Source organism: Polistes dominula, unplaced genomic scaffold (genome assembly GCF_049000335.1).
Source record: "Polistes dominula isolate Pdom_NZ unplaced genomic scaffold, Pdom_raw_medaka contig_373, whole genome shotgun sequence".
NCBI lineage: Eukaryota > Metazoa > Arthropoda > Insecta > Hymenoptera > Vespidae > Polistes > Polistes dominula.
This window is the reverse complement of record NW_028300899.1, coordinates 3,235,032-3,262,868: the sequence shown is the minus strand read 5'-3', so window position 1 is coordinate 3,262,868 and position 27,837 is coordinate 3,235,032. Positions and strand designations below refer to the sequence as shown.

General features: G+C 30.5%; 1 protein-coding gene across 7 annotated transcripts in view; it reads right to left on the bottom strand.

Annotated features, from left to right (window-relative positions):
- KaiR1D (Kainate-type ionotropic glutamate receptor subunit 1D) overlaps window positions 1-27,837 on the bottom strand; it is a 235,490-nt gene that overhangs the window by 19,167 nt on the left and 188,486 nt on the right. For all 7 annotated transcript variants that reach the window (XM_089179391.1, XM_015315562.2, XM_015315551.2 and 4 more), the window contains 5 exons: window positions 25,498-25,639; window positions 13,715-13,882; window positions 5,564-5,584; window positions 4,212-4,364; window positions 2,120-2,341 (listed from right to left, as the gene is read on the bottom strand). In XM_089179391.1, the coding sequence (XP_089035517.1) occupies window positions 2,120-2,341; window positions 4,212-4,364; window positions 5,564-5,584; window positions 13,715-13,882; window positions 25,498-25,639 (706 nt within the window). The remainder of the gene's footprint in view (window positions 1-2,119; window positions 2,342-4,211; window positions 4,365-5,563; window positions 5,585-13,714; window positions 13,883-25,497; window positions 25,640-27,837) is intronic.

Below are 27,837 nucleotides of genomic sequence, written 5' to 3'. Positions count from 1 at the left end.
TATAACCTTTTTTTTTCATTTAAAATATTTTATTTAATTACTTCGCGCGACATTTAATATCCGACAAATGTCCAAGATGAATTTTTTGAGATTTTATTATCCGTGTGCGTTCACATGCATACATACGTACGCACACACACACACACACACACACATAAACATGTACAGATGTTATTGCAAGACGAAGGTATCGAGTTTAGTGAAAAGCCTAAAGGCATTTTCTCACTAAACTTCACGGCTTTGCACTATCGCGGTGGTAACTTGCCGTATTTCGTCGAGAGTTTCTACTCTTCTCGGTTAATACATTAGCGAGTACATTATGTGTCGCCGCAATTAGCGCGAGAATAAGTAATGCGCCTAGAGAGCTTCGTGAAAACTTCAATTAAGTCGACCTCCTACTCCCACTCCTCCTCCTACTCCTACTCCTCCTCCTTCTGCTATACTCTCTTTGCTCAATCTTTCATTTTCTACCAGCTCCAAAAAAACAAATTAAACGAGAGAACGTGTAAAAGAAAGAACACCTCCGAGAGAAAGAGAGAGAGAGAGAGAGAGAGAGAGGGAGAGAGACAGAGAGCAAGTTTACTTTGGATTTTTTAATTGCTTTTTCTATTATTAAAGTAAAATTTATATTTATATTAATTACGTCTAACCATTTTTCACCCAAAAAACTTCTAACTTTCAACATTAATGTATTTTTTTCATGAATTAAATTATGTCCCCGTGTATAATTAATAATATAAGTAATATATGAAATGAACTTTTTATATAAATTATTATTATTATTATTATATATACCGTGTATGAAAATATAATCTTAACTATGAAACAATAATAACTGACTCAGGTGAAGTGCCAAGGAAGCACGATTGTTCTTAATAATATTGAAAATCTTAATTCGACGTTTAAAAAAAAAAATATCATGTGGACAGATCACACGTGTCAGAAGTGAAACCTGCGAAAAACTAAGTTTCAAAAGAATGAGACGAATGCAGAATATCAGGTGTAAGATAATTGTAGGATCGTTTTTTTATAATATTATTCTTATAATATTGTTATCCCTTTCAAAAATTATTTTACGTTTTATTACCATATAATACATAACATACTACACAGTAGGTAGGCTCTCAATTCGAAGAAATGACACAAGTTGCTTCTGGTAACTAAAAAATGTATGGTAACTAAAAAACTCTCTGCATGCAAGAAATGCACAAACGCCTTCCGTCGAACTCCATAGGGTATCTCCGAAAAGTCCGTAGGACTTATCGGAAAGACCCTACGGACTTATCGGAAAGAACCTACGGACTTATCGGAAAGACCCTACGGACTTATCGGAAATACGATAGGTAGTGAGGTTTTTTCCGAAAAGTAGTGAGGCTTTTTCCGAAAAGTAGTGAGTTTTTTCTGAAAGTCTTGAGTGGAATTTGTCAGCTACTCCTAATGTATTCCACAGTATTCTCTAATTCTTTTTCTCTGATGTATCTGGTAATCCGTTTTTTTTTTTTAATATTTCAGACAATACAATTATTATATATTCTATGTACTTCATAATTATTTATTATAATATTTACGAAATAAATATCTGAACAAATGTCTAAAATCTGACATTTTTAAATAGAAAAGAAATACCACGTTTGGTAAAATAAAAACAGACCACGCACCTTCTTTCTTTATTTCGACTATCGGTTGGTTTAGACCTTATACTTTTGCCGCATACCTACGTGCTTATCTCTGTTTATTTTTTTACCTTTCTATCGCTCGTACCTACAAACATTTCGAGTATCGAAAGAATACGTGTCCACGCTTTGTAGTATGCAGTCGCGCACAAACACACACATATAAAACCAGGAGCGATAACTACGAAGCATAGCATAAAGAGGAGACCGAGAATAGGAAAAACTGTGTAGCTATATTCCGTCTCATTCTCTTGCAGGCTAAATCCTATATGTTTGTCTCTTTTTCTCTCATTATTTAGTATAGCAGCCGTTTCATAGCTTCGTTACATAGCTTCGTTACACAGCTGCGTTACCGTTTATTTACTTTTCAGATCACTCCCATTCTAAAGAAGTTTTTACTTCAAAAAAAAAAAGAAAAATCAATAAAGTATATTAAAAATTCTTACCAATATCGTCGTAACGATGAAAGTTTTGTTTTGTAAATTTTCAACGATTTGCGTATAAACGTCTCCATAACTTCTGGTAAAGTTTATACCCTTGGTGCTATTCCACGTGCCAATTTTTTTCAAACCATCCTTATTATTAAGTTCAATAATATCTAGAATAAAATCCGAACGGAATCCTTGATGATCAAACTTGATGATCCCAGTTAAACCAGTCATTTCAACCTACGAATAAATAATTACTATTTTTGTATTACACATACATTTACAATGATACGAGAGATGTGTACGTATGTATTCCATGAATGTGAAGGTAAGATTTAATGAAAACTCATCTAGAGATACCTTTGTAATCGATAGAAACCACAACAGAGACAGACGCGATAGTGAGTTGTTAATTATCGAACATGTTGATTACAATTGTCGAGTCGTGAATATTACTCGGTTGACCACTAGGACCTTTCGAAGTAACACGACCAGAGAGAGTTTAATAATTCTACTTGTGTTAATATGAACACGTACAAGATATATCTAAATAATCTTCCTATAATGCGTACTAAATCTATATATAGTAACTTTGTGTTTAATATAAAACAATCAATCTATAAAAATAACACAAAAATATTTTGACATCAAAATGTGATTAAATTAATGTCAAAAATTACAACATAACATTTCAGAGTAGATACAACAATACTTCATATATTTCAATGAGAAAAATGATATAAAAATCAAATCAAATATTAATACGATTTTTTTAATATTCTTTTTTTTAATAAAAGATAAAATATTTCTTAGAAAGTATCTATAATGAATAAAGTTTATCCTAGACGTAAAAAAATAAAAAATTAAAAAAAAAATGTTTAACACGTCGAGTGCTATGTCAGTCCCCAGGGACTGACAGTAAACTTTCCGTTCAGGCATACTGATTGTCTCTTGGTGATCGTCTTTTTGAAATTATATCAAAATTGGGACACCGCACTCAATGTGTTAAAATAACGAAAAGAATTAAATTTCAATAGACGACAAGGCTATATGAGCCCATAATTATGAAAGTGGTCTAAGTCATATATCTCATGTTGATATTTAAAGGTTAACATTTGAACACTAAATGAATTTCATATGATATTGAAATAACAAACACTATCTAACGATTGATTTTTGATAATATAATGAAAATAACATTGAATTAAGTTAGCTTAAAATAATGTGGTGTGAAATAATTATAAGACTCAATATTTTTTTAAATTTTGACTCATGTTAGACTATTTTCATAATTACGAGCACATATAAGGATCGATTAAATGTGGAATATTTCGATAAATCGAAGACACAGAAATAATCCTTTATATAGGATCTAGGAATGTAGAAACCATAGAGATCAAACTCAACGGTAGATTTTGAATTGGTGTGGCTGATATAAGCGTTGTAGGCGGTGGACAGGTTTCAACGGTGCAAAACCACAAGCGACAATTTGTCAAGGGAGTACGACGGCTTCGTTTAAACGGGAGTAACTTTCCATTGTTCCGTTGAACAATCGCTCGTGTTCCTGTTGTACAGTGAAAGAGAGACAAGGAGAGAGAGAGAGAGAGAGAGAGAGAGAAAGAAAAGAGAGAGTGAGAGGAAGAGGAAGAGGGAATGAATAAGGGCGTAGGGATGTATGATAAAGGATGAAAAGGAAGAGAGAGAGAAGGAGAAAAAGAGAGAGGAGGGTTTGTTGGTTGGTAATACGTGCATAGATCCTTGTTGTGTTCACACTAAAGCCCACACTATAGTTATCACGCACATGGCATACATTGCCTACATACACACGCTCTAATGAGTCAGATTAGGCATATCCTTGTACATGTATACATAATAGCTTATTACATTGTAGAGAAACTATCGAACGATCAATATCTCCACAATTTCAGAAAATACGTTTTATTTGATTATTATACGTATTCTATACTGAATATGTATTTGAAATAAATAATAAAGCTAGATTTCATTTATTTATGTAAGAGAATTTTTTTTTAATAAATAATAGAAGAATGATTATTGGAATGATAACGAGCGTATAACTTTTATAATACAATATTATCGAAATACTTACGATTTTCATATAATTAATTAAAGAATATCCATGAGGCCAGGTGTCGGTAGATTCACATGAAAGTGGTTTGATGTCGATTTGTTGAGAAGTGTCAAGGTCGTGTAATGCTTTGGCAAAAAGATATACAGCGTCGTACATCAAAGATGTTTCAGTCTGAAAAAAATACAAAATCAAATGAATTAAATTAGATTGTAAAAATAAATGAAATAGGAAGATAGTTGATTGGTGAAATAAATGAAAGTATACAATATGAGAAATAATATTGAGTATATTTATGTGACAACAAATAAATCTGTTATTTCTTTTTCGATAGAATTTCACGGTTGCTTGATGTCTCTAACTTTGGGTTCATCACATTTCGTAGCTCGCATTATACGTTACTGGGTGTTGTAAAAAAGCGATATCGTTTCGTAGGTATATATATGTTGTCAGTGTTGGGGTATATATGAGCTAACATTCAGGACAACCAATATCCTTACATGCTTTTACGAGCTCTCGTTGACGAGAATGAGAACTATTTACGAAGCTGACTCGATATACTGGATACTAACACGCGTTAACTTACACGCTACCTACGATCTACTTCGTGTTATGATCTATATAAGTTTTTCACCAAACAAATTCATCTGATATATCCGCTTTTTTTTCACGAAATTTATTCACGACGACGAAGTTGTATTTTTATTTCGACGTAATAATATTTCATTAAAATTCTCAACAATTTTTCTACGCGAGTTATTATCGACCCGGCAATGTTTTACAATTAATTGTTAAATATTTCGATTTAGACAATATTATGTAAGAAAATAAATTAAAGTAATATAATAATATTTATTAATCAATATTATTATTACAGAACAAATTTTAATTAATAAACTAATTATTTAATACTTTTTATTTTTGATTGTAAACGGTAAAATAATGATGAATATATTTTTTTTTTCAGAATAATGAAAATATGATTTTTTATACATTATTATTTTATTTAGATTTTATTCTAGACATAATAGATAAAATTGCTATAGAATATATATATCTTCTCGTTTAGAAGCAATATTCAGAAACAAGGTAGATCTACGTTCGTCGTATCGTGCAATTTGATGTTATCGAGTAATGAGAATGTCTACGTACACTTTCGATATCCATTCACATTGGTGCCCGCATGACTATCTATTTGAACGGACGACTTGCTTGATGGTCGAAATCGAACACGCTCAAACCTCTAATAATTCACTGGTAATGAAACAATTAGACATATATTCAAGCACTATACGTAATGATCAATGATTTATTGGATATCGAAAGAAGAAGTAGAAGAAAAAAAAGAAAAAATGCTACTTATATTTTCTTACCTTTATACAAGTCTGGTTGTTCTGTAATAGCCATACATGAAATCAAAAAAAGAAAAATAGAATTATTAAATTGATATTAAAACAAGAAACATTGTACTATATTTTATATACAAAAAATATTCACTAAAAAATATTTATTCGAGTTTTATCAAATAAAAAAATCTACTCCTGGTATCAAATACAATTATAAGTGATTTAATTAAGAAGTCAAGTTCAAAGAATTTTATTTATTTTCTCGGATTAAATAAAATTTATATTAAAAATTGTCGTTGCAATTGTTAAGGAAGTTTATGGAATTAAAAAATTTAACGATTAGAAATTATTATTAGATTTAAAGATATTAATGATTGGAAAAAAACAAAAAAAAAAGGAGGAATAAATAACTTCGAGATTAGTTTGGCGGAAAATTGGATAATAAAGTTCGTTGAAATTGACACGTTGTCGAATTATTTCCAACGAGAATCGGAATAAAAATTAAAAAGCATGTTGGACATTCCGGAGTGAGTGTCCCTCTTACAAAACGATGTAACGAAAAATTTTTTCCCCGGTTATATTTCCAGCCTGTCGATAACAACGACTCGTTCCAACTCCCATCCGTAATTGAATCAATATATCGGTGATTCGTACGATGTGATCGAGATAATTAGTTTTACTCTATCTACTATATATGTATATATTTCTCTTTCTATTTCTATTTCCTTTATTTTCTATCTCTTTGACAATTACATTACTAAACATGTAAGCTCCTATGTTAATAAAAAGAATAATTGTTTGTAAAATTGATAGATATAGTGATATATATAGAGATAGATATAGAGTATAAAATTTTTTTATTCCAAATTACATTGATTTGTAAAAAAACAGAACGAATTTGATTTGAAAAATGTAAAGGATAAATTAAGAGTAACTTTTATCTCACTTTAAATAATCTTTCGGTTAATGTAAAATTATGAATGATTATTTAATTTATGTTAAATGGAACGTTGAAGACTTTCAAGATGAAAAGTACTCGAATTAATTGAGCGTTGGATAAATGTTCATCTAAATCCAAAAAGAAGATCATCGGTATTAACGTTAGTTAATTATATTATAACATCGTATAATAAAAGCCTCGAAAGTATGCATCATTTTATGATAAGAGAAACACGTGACTTTTGAGTAATCGATAATTAGCTTCGTTAAATTACATGAAATTATATTATCTGTATGATACAATAAGGTAAAAGACATTACCATTTCGATGATGTAATAAATATAATTTTGAATATAAATGAATATGCTTTGATTCAAAATTTAACAATGTTAATAGATAGCTTTTGATAATCAGATTTTTTGAAATAAAATTAAGTACATTTCATTGTCACTAGTATGTAAAATTTTAGTAGAATTCATTTAAATTAATTGAATACATCATCCATATACGTATAAATTATTCTAAAATTATATTATATTAATTAAAATTAATTAATAAATAGGATATTTAAAATGATCACATTTAATATGATTTTATTCAAAGTACAAAATATTTTTTATTGAATTTTATTAGACGAGTCAAAATTGTAAATGATTGAAAATTACTTTTTTGAAATGAAATCTTTTAGTTAGTTTATAGGAATCGATTGAAATTACGTAGCAACGTTAAGTTGGTTTTATCGATTATCTCGTTGGCCATGAAGGAAGTAGGAACTGAGATTTATTTCACCATAGACCCTCTCGCATATGGTACGCGCATAACTTCTACGGCAATGCTTTATTCTCTCGTAATAATCTTATAAATTCCACGATGCGTTGTACCGCGTGCTTCCGTGGACGCGCCATGTTCGAGAAATATTATCGCATGGTGTTCGATCGTCTCCGATATTGATCTGAACCGGTGCCAAGTGATTCGAGACGATTTTCCTGATATCCTCTGCGACATATATATCTTTATATATATATATATATATACTACATAGAATATAATAAACGTAAGAGATTGAAAGAGAGAGGAAGTATGTGAAATACAAAATTTATTATTTCAAAATGTTTCTTTAACAATATCTGTTTTACGTAATTTTAAAAGAAAATTTAGCACGTATTTATCGTGATTTGTAAGTTAATTTTGTTGTTGTTGTTAAATTCATCTTTTCAAATTTATCTGTGAACGAAACGAAGATTAATAAGAATTTTTTTTTTTGCAGATAAATTTCAATTTTATTACGCGTCAAACAATGTATCGAAATTAAAATATTTTCTTCCTTAAAATTTGTCTTCAATAAAATAATAATGTTTTTTTTCTATTGGATTGAACAAATAGTTGTTCGATTTGGCATAAAAAATGATAGAAGAAACTGGAAAATAAAATGATAAAAGATTTTAATAGAAAGTGGAATTTCCACTGTTCAGATAGTAGACATAGTGATCGGTTCAACGCCTTCATCCACGTTTATCCTTTACCAAAAGATAGATGGTCCCCACTGGTTCTATACTTTTCTCGTTTCTATCGGAAGCAACCCATAACCTTTACCATCCACGAGTTTGTTCTCAATAAGTTCTATTCACACCATCGAGCTACAATTTCTCTGATCTACCAAAGTAAAACGAGATATGTTTTAATCACTATGTCAATACGTTATCAAGGAATAAATTTGTTTTCACTTTTGACATTTACCGAGTATTTTTATTTTTCAACAAATTCATCGAGTATCGCAAATCTCTTTAAAAAAAAAACAATTCAAATTACAAGTTACATACTATTGTATAATGGAATGCAACTGTTAAATAAAATTGTCATATATTATTGTAATCAATATTTTACTTAATATACTTGAACCTCTATTAAAAACATTTGTTTATACAAATTAATAGAGAAAAAGTTATTGAAGCTCACTCATCTTGAAAATATCGAGGATCCTAATAGAATTAAAAACCAAATTTATTTGTCGAAGGATAAATTTAAAAGATCTTTTAAATCATGATCGCCAAAAAATCTCAAAGCTTACGTTTACACACACACACTCGTGCACACACGTCCACATAGTAGCAGTATTATATATATATATAAATACACACACATATATACGTAAAGGTACCTCGATCTTCTACCCCTCAATAAGCACAGTCGTTTTCATCGCGTTATGAACAGGTCACAGATCAAACGAGCAAATGTGGCTTTCGTTGGAAAGCAAGGAACGAAAGGAAGGTAGAGAAAAGAAAAAAAAAGGGATAAAGGAGAGATAGAAGGAAGAAAAAAAGGTAAAATGTCCCTATCGTACCTTAATAGAGATCTACCGGGAATAGGTCTGCAAGGAATGCGGTTTCTTTGATTTCCAACATTAAAGTAGATATGATGATTGCCATCATGATTAATATAATATGGAATTATTCACTAATATAAAAAAAAGAAATATTTTTTCGAGTAATCATAAGTATCACATATAATTATCATAATTTATAAAATACGCGTTTAATCATTAAAGTATAATAACAGTGATACATTTTGTCAAATAATTTGACGATAAATCTAATTATTGATCGATATTAATATTAACGATAAATAAAGATCTTAAATACTTGGAAGTTGTTTAAAAGATAAATAAAAAAATATCGAAACATCCTAATGATACAACGACGATATTCGTATGATATAATTTATATGACATAGTCAGCTAAAAGCAACGTGCAAGATAGTCGTCCGAATGTCGCACGTGCCAGACGGGTGTTCGTTTTGAAAAGCTGGTTTGAAAGCTTCTCTCTCTCCCTCTCTCTTTCCCTTTCACCAGCGTCATAACGACCTATCACGCAACGTCGGCAAAAAGTTATCCGGGTAAGTTGTTAGAAACGCGTGCTATTGGCCTTTGCCTTGGTTATAGGATCCCTTCCAATTCGGTAGCTTTTAAGGAGGAGAAAAAGTGTTGCTACCGGTGGCAGATGTTGACTGGGTGGGATGAAAACGGGTTAAACGTTGGCTATCGCTTTTCTCAACTTTTCCGTATTTCTCTCACTCCCTCTCTTTTCCCCCTCTCTCTTTTTCTCTTTCTGTTTCTAGTAGGTAGTAGTGGCAGATGCACGATACGATGCACAATCTGTTTCCTCGGTGGGCCATCGAACGGGGAGGTAGCAGAGCAGCTTCGAGGCCGCCGCTAATTGCACGCTCGAGTTGTTTAGCTTTCCTCCCGTTCCACGGATGTTACTGGAGTATCCTCGAGTTTGTTTCGTTAACTCATTTAAGGGACGAGATTCGTTCATTACACTTACCAATTAACATTTCCCCAATGGGACCTACTCCTCTACCAAAGAGTTTTCAATTTATATATCTTCTTCTTTTTTCTTTTTTTTGAACTAGAAGGGGACTAGATTAACGCTAATGATCATCAACTTATTTATAATTAATATTTAAGCTTTAACACTCGAATTAGTAATAAAAATTAGAAATAATTAACTAAATATACATTAACACGTAGATTCAATAGCTTTAGTTAATAAAAATTGTGAACACTTTTTTTTCTTTTTGAAACATCAAGCTTTAATATTTTTAATAATTCTTTTTCAAATTAAATATTGCAACAAAAAGTGTAAATACTTTGTTTTTTTTTTTCAAAAATGTTAACAATTCTCTACTGTCATTTCAATATGGGTCGATACAATCGATTATATAAATGATTACCCACTTGTCATCCCTAAGCTCTCGAATATCTCCTAATTCAAATGCTGTCAAACTATAGAATTGAAAAAGATGCTATCATCCACGATGACGATCTCTTATCGAGTTTTAATGATACACATATACATACACACACACACACACACACATATCTGTAGATACATACGTAAACAGGAAAGCTTACGAACGCTATTCTATCGCGATAAATAGGATCATTGACGGTTTATATGTAAACGTTAGTATACTGATGCACATAGTTACATGTTATTCTATAGACGTATACGTATGAGCTTTGTAATTGAGATATGGCTCATTTAATCGATCAAACCGGTTCGGATCTATATGGATTATTCAATTGTAATATTCAACTTGCATTATGTGCATGCATTATGTCTAATATAAAATTAAATACTAAATTCTATAGTTACGTGTTTTATGTACTTTAATATTATTAAAATTACTTTAAACATATTCTAATTCTCTTTTAAAATATCCATCATAATCTTAATTATAATCTTATGGATTATTCTGTTGCAATACTAAATTTACATAAAGTGCATTGATTATGTCCAATAGAAAATTAATACTAGATTCTAAACTTAACATGTCAATACTAATTAATTTCGTTTATCATATTCCAATTGTCTCTGTTTAAATATCCTTTATATTCCTAATTAAAATTAATGTTTCTTATAGATTATTATTCCGTTTGCAACACTCAACTTGCATAACGTGCATTGATTACGTCCAATACTAAATGAATATTAAATTCCATAGTTATGTCATTTAACGTGTCATATCCATCAATATTATTCTAACACATCGACATTCCATTGAAAAAAAAAATGTATTTAAATAAAAATCCTTACGATCCTGTCAAAAAATTAATGTTCCTTACATTTTATTTTCTTACCGCAATGGTAGTATATAGATATAGCACCAAAATCCTGATCTTTTAACTTCCATTTCCATCGAATCGGATCTACTCTCGAAAGATAGAAATGATCCAGAATCGAACGTGATTTATATGTCTCTATATAATACAGAGGTACATATATCTATACATAGATAGTACTAACGTAGAGGAAGATCGAGTAGGAATCCGTTCGCAAACTGGCAGGATTCGCGAGAGGGGTAGTAGATTTATCGTCTTCGCGTCATTGTCCTGGAATTCATTCGGATCTGATCTAAACGTGACGGAGTATATAGCCTAGTCGCACTTTCGAAGACAGATCGTGTGTTCGTTAGACCAAACGAACGATTTATTACGGCTTGGCAATGACTATCTCCAACGATAGTCGCTAATTGCTAGCAAATGACTAATCGCTCTCGATTCCACGAACCTCCGAGTGTGAACTCCTTTACACTCTACTCCCCTTCCCTTCCCTCCCCACCCCCAAACCTTTCCCTTCCTACACATTTCTTTCTTTTCTCTCTTCCCTTTCACCTTTTCCATCTTCTTCCTTCATCCATCAAGATTATTTCCAAGGTGAGACAGACAGACTACTAGCTCGTTCTATCTTGTAAACCGATTCTTTCTACCTAACACATCCCGTCAACTTCCTTCCATTCTGACAAAATCATTTCGAAACGATCAAGTTCCCAGCAAAGAAGATTTCTCTACAATGATCTTGGATATGGATCTTTGACGATGATAAATACAGTCTCTCTTTCTTTCTATCTCTATCTCTCTTTACAGAGACTAGAAATCCTCGTTTTTATTTTTCCACTTTCACCTTTCTAACGATTATTCGATTCAACTTGAATATCCCTCTGTGCTTTATATTGCGACTGAAAATAATCTTTCCTGCATACATTTCTCGATAATAGTACTCTATGGCTTGGTATAAAAGTGTCTCTAAAACTTGAGAAAAAGAACAACATATTCTTACGTTATTCGAAATTAAAATTGCGTATCGAGTACGAAGTGTTGCCTGTTTTTTTCTCAGACGGAATTTATAATGAATATATTTATTAAATGAAATTAATGAATAATGTTATTTAATTAAAATGTATAAAATGTAATTAAGTAGTAGTATAGTAAAGGATAAAATACGTTAATATCAAGAAATTAGATCAGGTTCTGTGCAATAGCTACTATAACTTTTGTTTCTTCCTTCCTTCCTTCCTTCCTTCGTTTCTACGTTCCTTCCAACGTTCCTCTCGGCAGTTTCAAGAGATTGTATCGCTCGAATATGGGAGAAGAGACACGATTAAAGGTACGCATATGGAGTAGTGCTCTCATACGTTTTCGTCCATATAGTTCGAGGGTTAGGTAACATACACATAGCTAGATAGAGAGAAAGAGAGAGAGAGAGAGAGAAGAGAGAGAGAATCTACACTGTGCTAGCTATTCCTGTTTAATTAGAGACGTTAGCATCTATGTTTCCCTTGTGCACTTGAGTTCTGGGCAAATAGTTCGCTCGATCTAGCCCTTCTCTCCAATGGGCTTTGTACACGCACGACAAGCTTACTAGCCCAAAAGGCGTGTACGACCACCACCACTACCACTACCACCAGTCTCGTTGCAATTGCACCATTATCAGCACAAGCTTTACCTTCCACACAGTATTTGCATTCTTATGAGCAACATCCTTTTCATCTTTCTTTCTCTCTTTCGATCTCTTTCTCTCTCTTGCAATATTTCTCAGTTCGTCTGTCATTTTTTATCGATATACAAAATTCAATTTTTCATATGAACTTTTCAATCGTCTACGTCCAATTATTGTGATTTCTCTCTCTCAATTGCATTTCGCAACTATCGATGATATCTTCCTAGAAAGATCTTTTTCCTCTTATAGAGTTTTGTTCCCAACCCCATTTTCTATCTCGTTCTTAATTTAAATCACATATCTGCGTGAAAACTTTTCACTCAGTGTACGTTTCGATATGATTCTTTTAATATTTATTAACAATTGTTAAAGAAATTTATTTGAATTGGAAAGATTAATTTTTTTGTTTGTCGTATCATTTCGTATTAGTACTAAACGTATCATAACTTAAAGTAAAATTTTTGGCAACATTTTTTATGAGTTATAATATTATTTAGAAAGTCAATAATTTTTATTGAATAAATGATCTTCTTGAACTAGTTTCGATAGAAATAGATATACGTGAGTCATTGATAAGTTTAAAGTTAATTGAATTTTTGTAAGGAAAAAGAATGAAGTTATCCGATAACGAATAATATTTTCGTAGTTTCCGTATACATTTTGTCTAGCTCAAATAAAACGTTGGAGAAATAAATAATTATTGAGAATAACTGTTAGTCAATTAATTTTACGCTCGAATTAGTAGAATTAATGAATTTCAAACGGTTCAATATTGAAACCAGTCTAACCTATTAGAGTTATACGGTAGAAGAAATACGATTAAAATCAATACTCACGATTTTCGAATTCGCTAACGTAAGTCAGATTTTTTATTGATAGTTTGAAAAGGATTTAAGCTGATATATTATAGAATAAATTAGAATTTTAGACATTGGTAAGTAACACGAGCTTTCTCACCTTGTTAGAAGTCTGGCCCATGTCGAGTTCACGATTATAACGCTTCTCACCATAAATCCAGTCTTGTACAACTCGTTGAATCTCAGGTTTCTCTGGATCAACCAGACGAAAAGCAGTGATATTGGTCCCGCCGTGTTTAAATTCTTCTAAGTCGACGCTATGGAGATCCTGTGGGTTTGAATAAAATTTTCATTGATTTATTTATCTTCATTAATGTCTATAACCGATAATGATAATAATAATTATTATTAATATATATCCGTCTCTTTCTCTCTCTCTCTCTCTCTCTCTCTCTCTCTTTATCTTTTCATGTGTTAATAATTGATATGATAAACATGTATATGTTTAAGCTTCATTATGAACAAAAATCTACTCATCTATCTATTAGCATTATTAATGTAATATCTATTAATGTAAATACTAGATATCAGTATCATTATCTGATAAGAATATTATTGTTATTTGTAAAGTATGTAAACATATTTTGTTGATAGAATTAATTAAAATTATAAATTTGAACTTTAGAATTTTTTATGCCAATTTGCATTTGATTAACAAAAGTGACATTACAACGTCATGTGTATTTAAAACGGGTACATATGGAAAAGTGGTAATGTAGTGATTAAAATTAATTTTCTTATTATAAAAAAAGATGTGAAATTAAGGATATAATAATATAATTTTCGAATATTATCGATTATTTGTCATTTTTCTTTTTTTTTTTTTAGATTCAAGTAGTTTAATCCTTCCTTTTTGGCTTTATCAAGTTTTCTCGAGCGGTGAACGCAAAGCTAAGATCTCAATTTCGTGGATTTACTCGAAAGACCACTGTGAAAGCCTCATTTCCAAAGTACTCGCATATTGAACGGATTATGAAAAGTTGGCAACGATATGGCCGATCAAACTTTACTCAGTGGTAGTGTAAAATCTAGGATTTAACGTAGAATAATGACTCTCGGTGAAGTATAATTACATTCTCGTTTCAAAGTCGAGCACGGAAACGACCGACAGATTTACCAACGAATCGCTCGTTACTTTGACGCTGAAGTAAACTCGCTCGTTTTCCTTCTCTTTTTATCATTCTTGCTATCGTTGACTTTAATCTACGAGTTATTTTATACTTCGTCAATATACGTTTGCGATACTTAAGGCTAATATAATAATAATTTAGTAAAATTCGACTCGACAGTGTATTATTTATTTTTCTTTCTATTTAACAAAATAAAAAATTTGATGAAATAAATAAGAATTCTTTAAATTAAAACTTGTGCTTCAAAACTTATACAACTACAACCAAAAAAAAAAAAAGAAAAGTTAAATGTATTTAATTAAAGTTTATCTTGATTGCAGTTAATAATCTAATCAATGAACTGTGAACTGCTGCAGTTCGTTTTAATCCGTTAAATGACTTATTAAAACGTTCGCGACTCGTGATTGATAGATTTTTTTGAATTTCTTCCTTGTTGTTTTTTTGTTTTTCTTTTTTTGTTTTTCTATTCTCCACCATTCCAGTCGATCGTCAAACGGGTAACGTGTTTTTTCTTTTTTTTTCTTCTTCTATTTTTTTAAATTTCTTTTTTTATACGGTTCGTGAGTCGACATAAACTCCTCTAGAAAATAATGGTACCGATCGTACACGTTAAACTTAACGAACTCCGTTTGTTCGCTGATAGCAAATCGATCCGTGACTCGTTTCGTGTTTCTATGGGAAAGAGGGAGGAGAGAAGAGAAAAGAAAGAAAAAAAGAGAGAGAGAGAGAGAAAGAGAGAAAGTAAGAAAAGTAGTGAAAAACGTGAAAAAAGGTTTTAGCGATACAACGTGCGTTTCTCGAGTTAATTGCCAACTTCAGAGTCATCAAAATTGATGGAAAGAAAAAGAAAAGGGGACAAAGAAAATAGTATTAAAAAAAAGGGTTGAAAAATGAAGGAAACGTTTTGTAGTAAAATTTTCTTTTCTAATATAATTTAATGATAATGATCAAAGATAATATCTTAACTCGTCGTTCATTTTTGTATATTCATAAGTACAATATATGTATAGTAGATTCATAAATCTTTTCGAATATATCAAAAGAAATGAGATGAACGAATGAGGAAGCCATTTATTATACTTTGTGTCCGACAACACCTGTTCGATAAGTTTCCAAAAGTCGATCGATCGGTGATCGATCATTCCAACTGTCTCGAATCTTTATCTTTTATTATCACTTTCTTTTTTTCTTTTCCCTGTCGTTTTTAACATTGGTTCCTTCATGTAATAAAAGACGAAGCAATATCAAGCTTGACGTCGAATCGAGAATTTTTTTCTTATTTTTCTTCTTCATTCTTTTTTTTTTTTTTTTTTTTAACAATCATCAGAAGAACTTTAATCTTTTTTGTCTATTTTATTCGTTCAAACTTATTGTAAGATTGGAAACGCGAAATTTTGTTTTTGTTTCTGTTATGTTTTTTTTTATTTTCATTTTGTATAAATGGATTTTGGTAATTTTTTACGTTTAATACCACGAGATATTTCTGAAGTAAAGAATAGTTCGCAACTTCCGCCTTACGAGGAGACTTACGATTTTTCTCGTCGATTACCAACAAAAGTAGGCCAATCGCAGCTTGGTTTCTCCCTCGAAGACACTCGAGACGCTCTCGATATCGATGCGATCGATAAAAGTGAAGATAAAGGAAAATTCAGATTATAAGACACGAATCCAATCGATTTTTAATCGTCACCTTTATTTTTTATCTATACGTATATACAAATATATTATTAATTTTATTATACTCGTAACATTTTTTATTTAATTTTACAATTAAAAAAAAGAATAGGATAAAAAAGGCATTTATTTGTCGTAACAACAGGTCATGATCTATATGATCTACAAAAAGTATGAGAAATAATATAAATCAATTTTTTGTTCCACTCAAAATATTGTATATTAAATTAAACGATTTAATTATAAAACAAAATTTATATTTCGTTTTACGCGTATGTTCTATAAGATCGATAAAAATTATAAAATAAATTTATAGATCAATTATAAATTCTATGAAATGTTTGTATCAATTATTATTTTTTTCTTTCCTTTAAAATTTTTTAATACCCATATCGAATAATTTCTTATTCACATTTCGTGTAACTTATAATAATTAATGTCACTCAAAACGGATTAGAAACGCATTAAGATTACAATCGAGAATCTCTATTATACTTTCAAATGAAATAACGGGAATACACATTTTAAGAAAGAAACGAACGATTTAGCAAGATACTCGTGTATGATAATGATCGTTTGAAATATGACAAAATAACGCGTGAATCTGTGTATGAAAAAGCATCGTCCTCGTATATATATATATCAAATACATCGACGATATTAAACAACCACAACTGGAACGAAGGGAAGTCCTGTATCTGGACTCTCACAGCTATTACGTGGTCTGATAGACGCAGTATAATAAGAACCTTAATGGCGGTGAAAGCCATAACGATGATAACAATCGTCGTAACCGTAACAAGCATAACAGCCATAATGACCGGCACCGTTTCCTCGATAATACGTTGCCTTTACTAAATTTCAAACATGTCTTGTGATTAAATCCTGTCAAGTCCCTCCTCACACTAATGTAAGTTTCATTAACATAAGTTTCACCTAAGTTTATTACGAAATACCGTATTATAATGCATATTATAATGTATATTATTTGTGCAAGTATCTTATGTTTTGTACATTAGTGTACATTAATGTTATAATATATGCGGCCAAAGTATAATTTTTTCTTATAAAATCAATAATAATTACAGTCTGTTAATTGAATTTAAATTATGATGATAATGGAATGAAGAAGAAGGAGTAGTTCGAGTTTTCTTTTTTTACAAGAAAGTTTCTAAGTTGAATTATACTCTGTAATAATGAAAAGAGATAGACCGAGAAAGAGAGAAAGAGAGAGATAAGTTGTTACTAGGACCATTCTGTTGAAAGATAACACCATTCATAATCTTGATCGAAATCCATTTCATTGAATTCCGGATTTCCTTTCATTTCTCGTCAAGTTTTTTCAAGAACGATTACGACTAAGCTCGTCTTATTATTCGACGAAAATTCGATTATCTCTTTCTCACTCTCTCTTTCTCTCATAGATAGCAATATTAATCAAAATAAATTAACAGAACTTTCTTTTAAATCAAAAGAAAATAAACAAACTATTATTTTCTATGAGTTAAAAAAGAAAACCAAAAAAAAGAAACAAATAATTGAAAATAAATAAATGAAATAAGATTCTCATAAAAAAAAAAAAACAAAAACGAACAATCTTAACGAAAATTTATTTTGTTAATTAATGGTAAAAAAAAAAGAAAAGAAAAAACAATAAAAAAATTTAACCAAAAGAAAAATCAATTAATCTATTTATCCGAATCATTTTCTCGTTCGAACAAACATCACACAGCGGTAGTTCGTGAAATATATCCAAATCGATAGGGAATCCAAATCAGGATTAGAGTAAATCCCTTCGTCGTTGGTTCGTCCTTTTAAAGGGCGACAGACACATTTAAACGCAGTTGAGAGACCGCAATTGAGTGGGTGCCATGGTAACTGCAACCCTTAACAATTCGTTCGTAGGTCAGATCTACTACGAAAAGCTGTGGGGAGGGGGTGTGGGTGAGGGTTAAACTATCCCCTTTTCCTTTCCCCATTCTCGTTAGTTCTCCAACATCTAGTAGTAGGTTTGGTCGTTGGGAAGAGTCGAGTCAACAGGAAGAGCTACGAAGAAAGCACACCTCCGGTCCAAGCGTCTGAACAAATACCCGCGCTAATTTACATTTTAATGGATCTAAATTGAAATCTGCTGGGAAACCGCGAGATAAATCGTTCCACATTGCGAAGCTACGATTATAATATAAATATATCCCTTGCTAGGGGTTGTGAATTTTTTTTCTCCTATCCTCTCTAGCCTGTATTTAATTCTTTCTTTTTTTATTTTTTATTTATTCAAGTATTCTTTACCAACAGAAGATATTTATTGAACGATTTATTTATTTTCATCAAAAACATAAAGAGAGACGAGTGTGTGTTTGTGTGTGTTTATAAGAAAAAAAAAAAATATATATATATATATACGAATAAAAATTTGAAAGGGAAAATAACAATGTTGGTGTTCTTGATCAAAATGTTAATTACGAAAAAATGGGTTTATTTCTTTTTTTCCTTTTTTTTTTTTTATAAACGTAACGCTGAAAGATAATAAATCCTTTATTATCATGGAAAATAATGCGTTCGTAGATAAAAATAAAAGGAGAGAAAAAGTGACTGTAGAAAAAAAAGAAAAAAATTATTTTATGCTGGCGACGCAGCGTGAGAATAGTTTGCTGGACAAACAGCTGGTTAGCGACGATTTAAAAGTACGGTCCGAAAATGAAGTATGATTAGACACCGTAGCCATTTTTCTACCGGTGTTACTTTATTTTTAATCTTCTTTTTTTTTTGTTAATTTTTTCTCCTCTCTTTCTCTTTCTCTCTCTCTCTTTCTCTTGCGAGCACGCTAACTTTTATCGTAGTATTTCCCACGGGAGCATTATCAGTTTTAATTATTTCAGAATTTAATCGTCGTTCGTTATCCTTGTTACAGGATAAACTCGATCAAAAGTCATTGCAAATAGAATTAAACGTATTCTCGTGTATACAATATTTTCAATTTGACGTATTACGAAATTATTAACAAATTTATTCAAAACGATAACTTTTGGACTGTTTTTTTTTTGTTTGTTTTGTTTCTTTTTAAGTGAAAGCAAATAGAGGAAACGGGAAAATTCTCCCGCCCCTATCCTCCCCTTCTCATCCCACTTTCCACGCCGTTTAGTCTCACATCAGATTAAAACGTTACAAATCGTTCGAGAGCAAATCGATTCGAAATATTCGATGTTGAACGATTTTCTAGTTTCGTTCTCAATCCTCCTTGAAATTCCATCGGTGATTTGCTCTACAACTTTAAACGCAAAACGATATTTCCATTGGTTATTTTTCCTTGTTTTTTTGTTTTGTTCTTTTTTGCTTTTATTTATTTTGCTTATCTTTCAATTTTAAAAAAAAAAAAAAGCAAAATTCCAATTAACATTTAATGAAATTTGTTTTCTCTTTTCCGTTCGTTAAATGAAATATTTTCGTATCTATGATATAATTTCACGACAAAAAAATATGCTTAAATAATATCGAGGACATTTTTCGTTGAAAAGGAATTTGCAGTACCGATAATCGTCTGTTTTTATTTTCTTTTTTTTTTTCTTTTTTTTATATGAAACAAAAAACCGCGAGAAAGGAAACATATATCTTTCCTTTTTTGAGTTTTTCTGTAAGGTGAGTCGGGGGAATATGCCAGTGCGAGGAATATGCTACTTTGCTATATCTCCTATAATTATAAGTAGATATCGATAGGAGCAAGATTGAGGTGTTTATTATGTACAGCTGACCATACTGTGTAAATACTACAGTATACCGACGTAGTTTTCAGTTGCTTTCTAGACACAGTTGGATTAACTTGGTGAGAATCTAAAATTTTCTGTAACTTTAATGTTTATTTTCTATCATATTTATACGTTTTTCTTAAAACGAGTTTTTGTATATTGTGTAGAATTAATAATATTTCATAACGGCACTGATTTTAAAACATAACAAGTAAAATTTTTTCTTTTTTTTACTTTAACATTTTTTTGTGCATTCGGGGCAAAATGCCACAAAATGAGTTGGGGTAATATGCCAGTGGCATTTTGCCCCGAAATCTAAAAAATAATTTTATAATAAATTCAACGCTATATAAGTACGAGTTTTGTTTACGATATAGAGATGTATATGTTTGTTTACGCGTAGGATTGAATTTAATACAACTTATGTATGACTCACGTGTTAACATACGATCAACCGATACACTACTATGCATGAATTTATTACAAAGAAGAAAAAAGAAAAGAAGGAAATATTGAGTGTTACTATTCTTTTATTTTGAAGGTAATTATGGTTCGAAAATACTTCAGAAAAACTGACTGAGGAAGCTGGACAAAAGATACTTTGAAAAAAGCTTTAGATCTACTGGCTGAAGAAAAAACAACAGTGTGGCAAGCATCAAAGACATTCGGTATCCCATACCATACTCTAAAACGTTATTATTTGAATCCTTCTACTAAAAAAATTGGGAACCGAAGTCTTTTGGACCAACATGAAGACGTTTTATTGCAATACATTAAAAAATTAGAGAATACTGAATATCCACCACCCCGTAATGATATACGACTTTTAGCTTATTCGTTTGTAGAAAAGAACAATATTAAGCGTTCTCTTAGTTCAAAAACTAAAATGGCTGGTCGAGATTGGCTTGTAGCTTTTTTAAAGCGTTATCCCGAATTATCTATTAGGACAGCGTAAGGAAGATCAATAGCTCGAAATCTTGGAATGAACAGAACTGAAGTAAATATTTACTTTAAATTGCTGCAAGAAATTTATGAGAAACATAATTTGTTAATAACACCAGGAAATATTTATAATATAAACTAGACAGGATTACAATTAAACAATGATCCTGATCAAGTAATTGCAAGCAAAGGTGCCAAAAAGGTTTCTTCGGTTATATCTGCAGAGAGAGGAAAAACTATTACGGTAGTTATTTCGTTTTTTTGAAGCTATTTATTATAATTATTAATGTAGTTAATCGAAATTATATTTGTTATACTGTAAAAGTATTAAATTACGAGTTATTTGTGATATTTATATGAAATTAAGTTCTTTTTTGAGTAATTGGCATCATAGTACCCCTGCATGTGGGGAATATGTCACTTTCAACACGCACTAATTTATTGTTATTAATTAATAAATAAATAAATATTTAGACAAATGTTATTGTGCATATAATAAATAGAGGCAATGTTTATTAAATCCACGTATTTAAGTTTCATTAAATTTATTTATGTACTTTTTAGATTGATTTTTTCCTTAGCTGTGGCATATTCTCCCGACTTACCTTATGTTTCTTTCTCCATATCTCGGTGTGGTAGACGTCTTAGAAAAATCGCAAAGAGACTCTTTCCGCGTCGGTGATAGAAGAAAGATTTCGATAAGAATGGATATCGTAAGACACAGGGAATCCGAGGATATTGGGAAGATCGTTCGGTCGTGCATTCTGGCACGAAACACGTACTATGCTTTTCTCTGCCACCTTTTTTACTCCTTTTCCTTCCTACTACTTCTTTTTCATCATTCTTTTCTACCTTTTTCGTTTTCTTTTTTTCCGTTTTTTCGATTCTTCAATCATTCTTCTTAGTCTATATTTCCCTTTCCTTTCATCTCGTTTTACTTCGTTTATATATTTACTTTGCTTTTTTTGTTTTCCTTTTCTTTTTATGTATTTTCGTAAATTCGTTTTCTTTGATTATCATTGAATTATTAGACCAAAATTTATTCTTGAATTTATTTCATTTGCCTTTTTTATTTTTTTTTTCGATCTTTTCTTTTTCCATAAAAATTTACATATTTTTACTATCACGTAAATTAGTATAATATTTATTCCTTTGATTTTATTCACCTCTGTCATACTTTATTCACTTTCTCTCACTTTATCAAATACTTATATTAGTATATGGTAGAATAATCGTAAATATTACTTTTATTTTCTTCCACGAAATATGTATATTTAAACATTTATTAAATTTATTTCGAATAATAATAATCAAGATTTACGCGAATCGAGGGGTGAATTTTATTTATACTATTTCTCTTATACAACGTACGAGTACTCTCATCTCACGGATATATTCTCTACTTATCGTTAGCAAAGTATAAAGGAAATAAATTGATGGAGGGGTAAAATAAAGGGAGCTACAAAGTACACGAGCATTCTCATATGTATATCTATATATATATATATATATATATTCTATATATATTTATATATAAAATATAAATAAAATATATATAAAATATATGAAATATATTAAATATACGTATATATACATAAATACGAAAAACGTGACTCAGGGCGATTTTTACAATTTTCTCCTAGTTTTTTTTAGGTTGGTACAAAAGAAAACCCATGGTAAATTTTTATTTTCACTCCTCTCTTCTTGTTTCATTCTCTTTCTCTCTCTCTCTCTTTTTTTTTCATCTACATATTTTTGGAATCGTTTTGTATTTTCACTTTTTCTTTTTCTCTTTCCCTTCCCATTTTTTTATTCTCTCCTTTTTCTATCTTTTTAAAATTTTAAATTTTCACAGCATACCTACATAGAATCCAACGGTTATTTCGTTCGCCATCAGCCAACTGGATTATCGTTGGTACTAATGCTATTACGTTACACGAATATCGCTATATATATACATATATATACTCAACGTAGTAGTTACAGCATGCTTTGAAATATACAAATTTTATTTTATTTTTCTATTTTTGGTTTTTTCGAAAGAGTTAAAAAGAAGGAAAATAAAATGTTAAACAAAAAAAAAAAGGCAAGAAATGTTAATCAACACGCACGCAAAAAAAGATTCGGATTTTGTAATGCATGAAAATTTATTAATGAAGTCACCTCGTTATATTTAATAAACCGCGCGAACGGAATTAATGTTATTATTATACTTCTTTTTTTCTTCTTTTTTGTTTCCTCTCCTATACCGAGAGACGGTAGTAATTTAATCCTAATTTCTTTTCTTCCTTTTTCTTTTTATTCGTAGATTAGCTTGAAAATTTGAAGAATATGGTTTTAGTCTTAGAACGGTGGTGGGGAAAAGAGGGATCGTAAATATGCTTTGTTCATGATGATATTCGTTGAATATCGTTTTCAACGTGTGAGGGAAATGTTTCGTTGAAGTAGAGAGAGGAAGTATAAGTGCATATATCACATTACTTGGTATGAGTCTTATCGCGAATATTAACAGACTCATCGTGATTCACTATTCCGTGAATAATACGATCACCTACGGTCCACATTTCTTTTTATTTCTCTTACTTTCTATCTCTTTCTCCCTCTGTCATTTAGATACACGAAGAAAAACCGGAAAAGCGAAATAAAATTTTTCTTTATCCTTTGGACGATGATACTTTCAACACTATGTTTAACAAATAAAGAATATCTTGCGAGAGATTATAAAATATAAATGTTTGAACATGAGGGAGAGAGAGAGAGAAAGAGAGAGAGAGAAAGAGAGAGAGAGAAATAAAAAAAGAAATAAAAATTGCAAATAATTTGAAAATATTTTCGATGTATAAGCGTATTATAAAAGAATTACAAAAATAAAATATATATTATTTGAACTTGTGTGTGAATTTGGTTTAACTTTTAAATAAACAATTTAATTCTTCCCTACATTTGTGGGATAACAAATATTCTATTCTATATGTATTTATTAAGTAAATATGAAAGCATTAATAATTTTCGAATGAAATTAACATAATTCTATTTGCTATATAAAATGAAAAATTAAATCATTCTATTACGTATTCAATTATATTAAACATTGATAAACCCATGCTCGGGTGTATGCGTTTGTATATGTACATTTGTGTAGATATGTTTTAAACCTTCCAAACCATATATATTTCAAAGTTAATTATATAAACTTTGTTGAAACGTTTAATATACATTCGATTCAAATGTATATTTATTTTATCTCTATCTCTATCTCTACTTCTCTCTTTGTATTTGTTGTTTTTTACATTTTATCTTCTTTCAACGAATGAAATCTTTCGTTTTTGATTGATGAGAAATATTTTATTAATAGTTTCGCAAGAAGGTGTACTCGTTTAGAAAATTTATGCCCGATTAATTTTCATGAATAAAATGAGAAGAATCATCGAGACTCTCTCTAAGTGCGATTAACTGTAATTCGAATAATCGATATGTCAAAGGTGTTGGGGGAAAATAAAAAAAGAAATGAAGAGTTGTAATCTTCGATCAGCACGTAGGATCTAAAGCCATCATTTCTTTCTTTCTTTCATTTTCTCTCTCTCTCTCTCTCTTCTCTTTCTTTTTCTTTTCTTGTCTTGTTTTCTTTTACGATAATCGATCCCACAGCGTGTTCTTACGGATGATTTTACAGGCAACGCCATCTCGAATATTGCGAATGACGACCTCGATTTTTACAGATATTTATTGAAAAAGGAATTATTTTCCTGGTATACTAGAATCTTCGTATCTTTTCAGGATTTTCTTTTATCTTTATACGTAAATGTAGATCGCATTAAAAATAAAAGAAAAAAAAAAAAAAGAAAAGAAAAATAATTTCATCGATAAGATAAATTTCCCTAAGAATAAGAAAAAATTTACATTCGTGTATAGAGTTTTAATTTCCTTTCGAAGGATAATTGAACTAATGTAGAGTAATTCATGCAGAAAGTTGCAAATCCCCGATTGATATACAATTGAATTAATTTCATATCGATGAATTTTATTTATAAAGAAAAAATAAAATGGTAGTTTTATTTCTAGTTCGATACTTCGCATTATATTATTTTACAAAATGCGTTAATAGCTTATTAAATGGAGAAAGTAAGTATAATAATTATTCTCGAATAATTTAATGAAAAATTTAGAATTAGTAGGGTATACTAAGTAACTTGGTTCATTTAATTAATTTCATAAGTTGAATGTGACTAGATTCGAAAATTTCGTGAGACTTGGAAATAAAATGGTGTCGACACTCCCCAAAAAAGAAACAAAAAAAATTTAACGGACAGAGAGAAAGAGCGATAAGAAAAGGGGGAGATGGAAACTCGTAAATACACGAAAAAGAAAATCGTATTTAATTAAAATGTACGTACCAAAGAAGTGATGAGGTAACTGTGATAGTCGCTCATCATTCCTATTTGTTGAGCCTGCTTCAATACGTCGTAAATCCTTTCGGTTGAACAATCCAGGACTATATGGGACTCAGCCGAATTCTTTATCTGTTTCAGCAATGGCCTGAAACAAACAAAACGAAGAAACCTTATGTGAAACGTTCATTCCCACCGTTAACGTTGGTTAAACGTAAATCTCCTTTGATATATATATCTTTTGGCTGAAATAACGAGAAAGCAAGATCAACTCTTTTGCGGCATTGCGATTTATGTACTCAAAGATTCTTTCTGATCCAACAAAATTTCTTACTTTTCTACTATACTATCATCTTTGTCTTTCTCTCTCTTTCTATCTACTAGTTTGAAGGTATTTGTTCCTGTACCGTATACAGAAAAATAGGTGGATAGATAGAAAGGTCTATAGATAAATAGATAGATGGGTTGACCAAAGAAATAAATCTATGCTAGTTTTCCGATCCAATTTCATTCGAAATAAAAAAGAAAAACAGAATATAAATAAATAAAAAAATAGAAGAATCACGAATCTTCGAAATAACATTTCCTTTCCTTTCTTGTTTATTTCAATATTTAAAAAAATCAAATTTACGAACTTGACAGCACGCCCAAATGATGAAAGAATTTAATTAAAAAGTTTACAAGAAAAAAAATAAAACGAAAAATTTTAAATAAAAATCAATCTTATCTATTTCAACATTCACATAATTTGCGTTCTCGACATGCTCGTGAACTACGTTTAGATGAATTCGTTTGCGTCGTTCAGTGAAGTATATCCCTCGGGATGAGAGCACAAGGTTACTTCCGATTCCGGACATACATACCTTTCCTCATACATTTCTAATCAAATTTTCATATCAACTCCGTTACCATTACTCCTCGACTTACCCTCTTAACCTATCTCCCTTTCGACCCCTTCGTCCCCTTCGGACTTCCATTTGCTTTCTCTCATTCAACATGCACAATAATGCGAATCTCCTTATGCAGGACATGAGAGTCTGACTATTTTTCCCTCTCATTCTCTTTCTCTATTTTTTTCTTTTTTTTCTATCTTTCTTCGTTTCTTCGTTTCTTCGTTTCTTTCTTTCTATCCTTACTTACTTTCTTTTACTTTATTTGTTCTCATCCACTCGACGAATTTTTCATGAGAATTTGTTTATATATAATTTACAAGGAAACGCTTTTTACGTACGCAGATGATATTGTATATTCCTTTACTCCCGCTCACGCTCATTCACCTATCCATTTCTTCTCTCTTTTCTAAAGCTTCAAATTTTACGCTAGAACATTGCTTCTGAAAGCTGATATCGTGAAATCCTTAAAACACACACAAATGTGAACAACGCGTTCGATCGAATAATCGAGAAAAAACCAAGGGCACCAATGGAAACGTACATATTCGTTGATTGAACTTTGTTTAAGGAGAAATTCGATGATAAAAAATGCATTCGTAAAAGAAAAGAAAAACAGAGAGGGAGAGAGTGAGAGAGAGAAAGTTTCTTTTACTTTCTTTTTTCTATTTTTTTACTTTTCTTTCGTAAATCCACATATGTTATTTTAGATATATAAATTAATAAGCATTTTTTTTCTTTTTAAATACCCATCTTCCTTACAAACACCCCCCACAGAGACCTACCAACCACCAGCCTCGAAGTAATATCGTAACGAATACTTTACTTCTTCTTGAGATATCACATTTTCTATTCTTTTTTGCACATTTCTAAAAGTTTTTTTTTAACGAGTCAATGAAGTCAACAGCGTTTTTCTCGAAATGTCAATAACGAACGCGAACACGAATTTCCACTTATACTTTAAAAGCTTTACCTCAGATCTTAATCTTATATCTAATACACCGTGAACGTGAAATATTGAAAGGAATACTTCATGAAGGTATTCGATAAGTAACATTAAATGTCGCGTTTAATGTCATTAAATTCGTTCCAAAGAGAAAGCGAACGAATGAGTAAGAGAGAAAGAGAGATATCAAACTCTTCTCTCTGATATTGGATTTAATACTTTTCGAAACTGTTTTACTTTCGAAGTATATTGGAAATCGATTTATGTTTGAAGTAAGTAAGTAACATTCTCTTTTGCAGTATATTTATATGTATATGAATATTGAGTATCTGTATTGCGTGTGTGTGCAATTATTTAAAAAATAATCGACTCGACTTCAACAAATTTTTCAATAATTTTTAACAAATTTATACCCGAGAGAATAAACAAAAATTTATCGTACATCGTTTGCTGTTATTTGGATACTGAATGAATAAAAAAGAAATAAAACAGAAAAGAAAATGATTTATA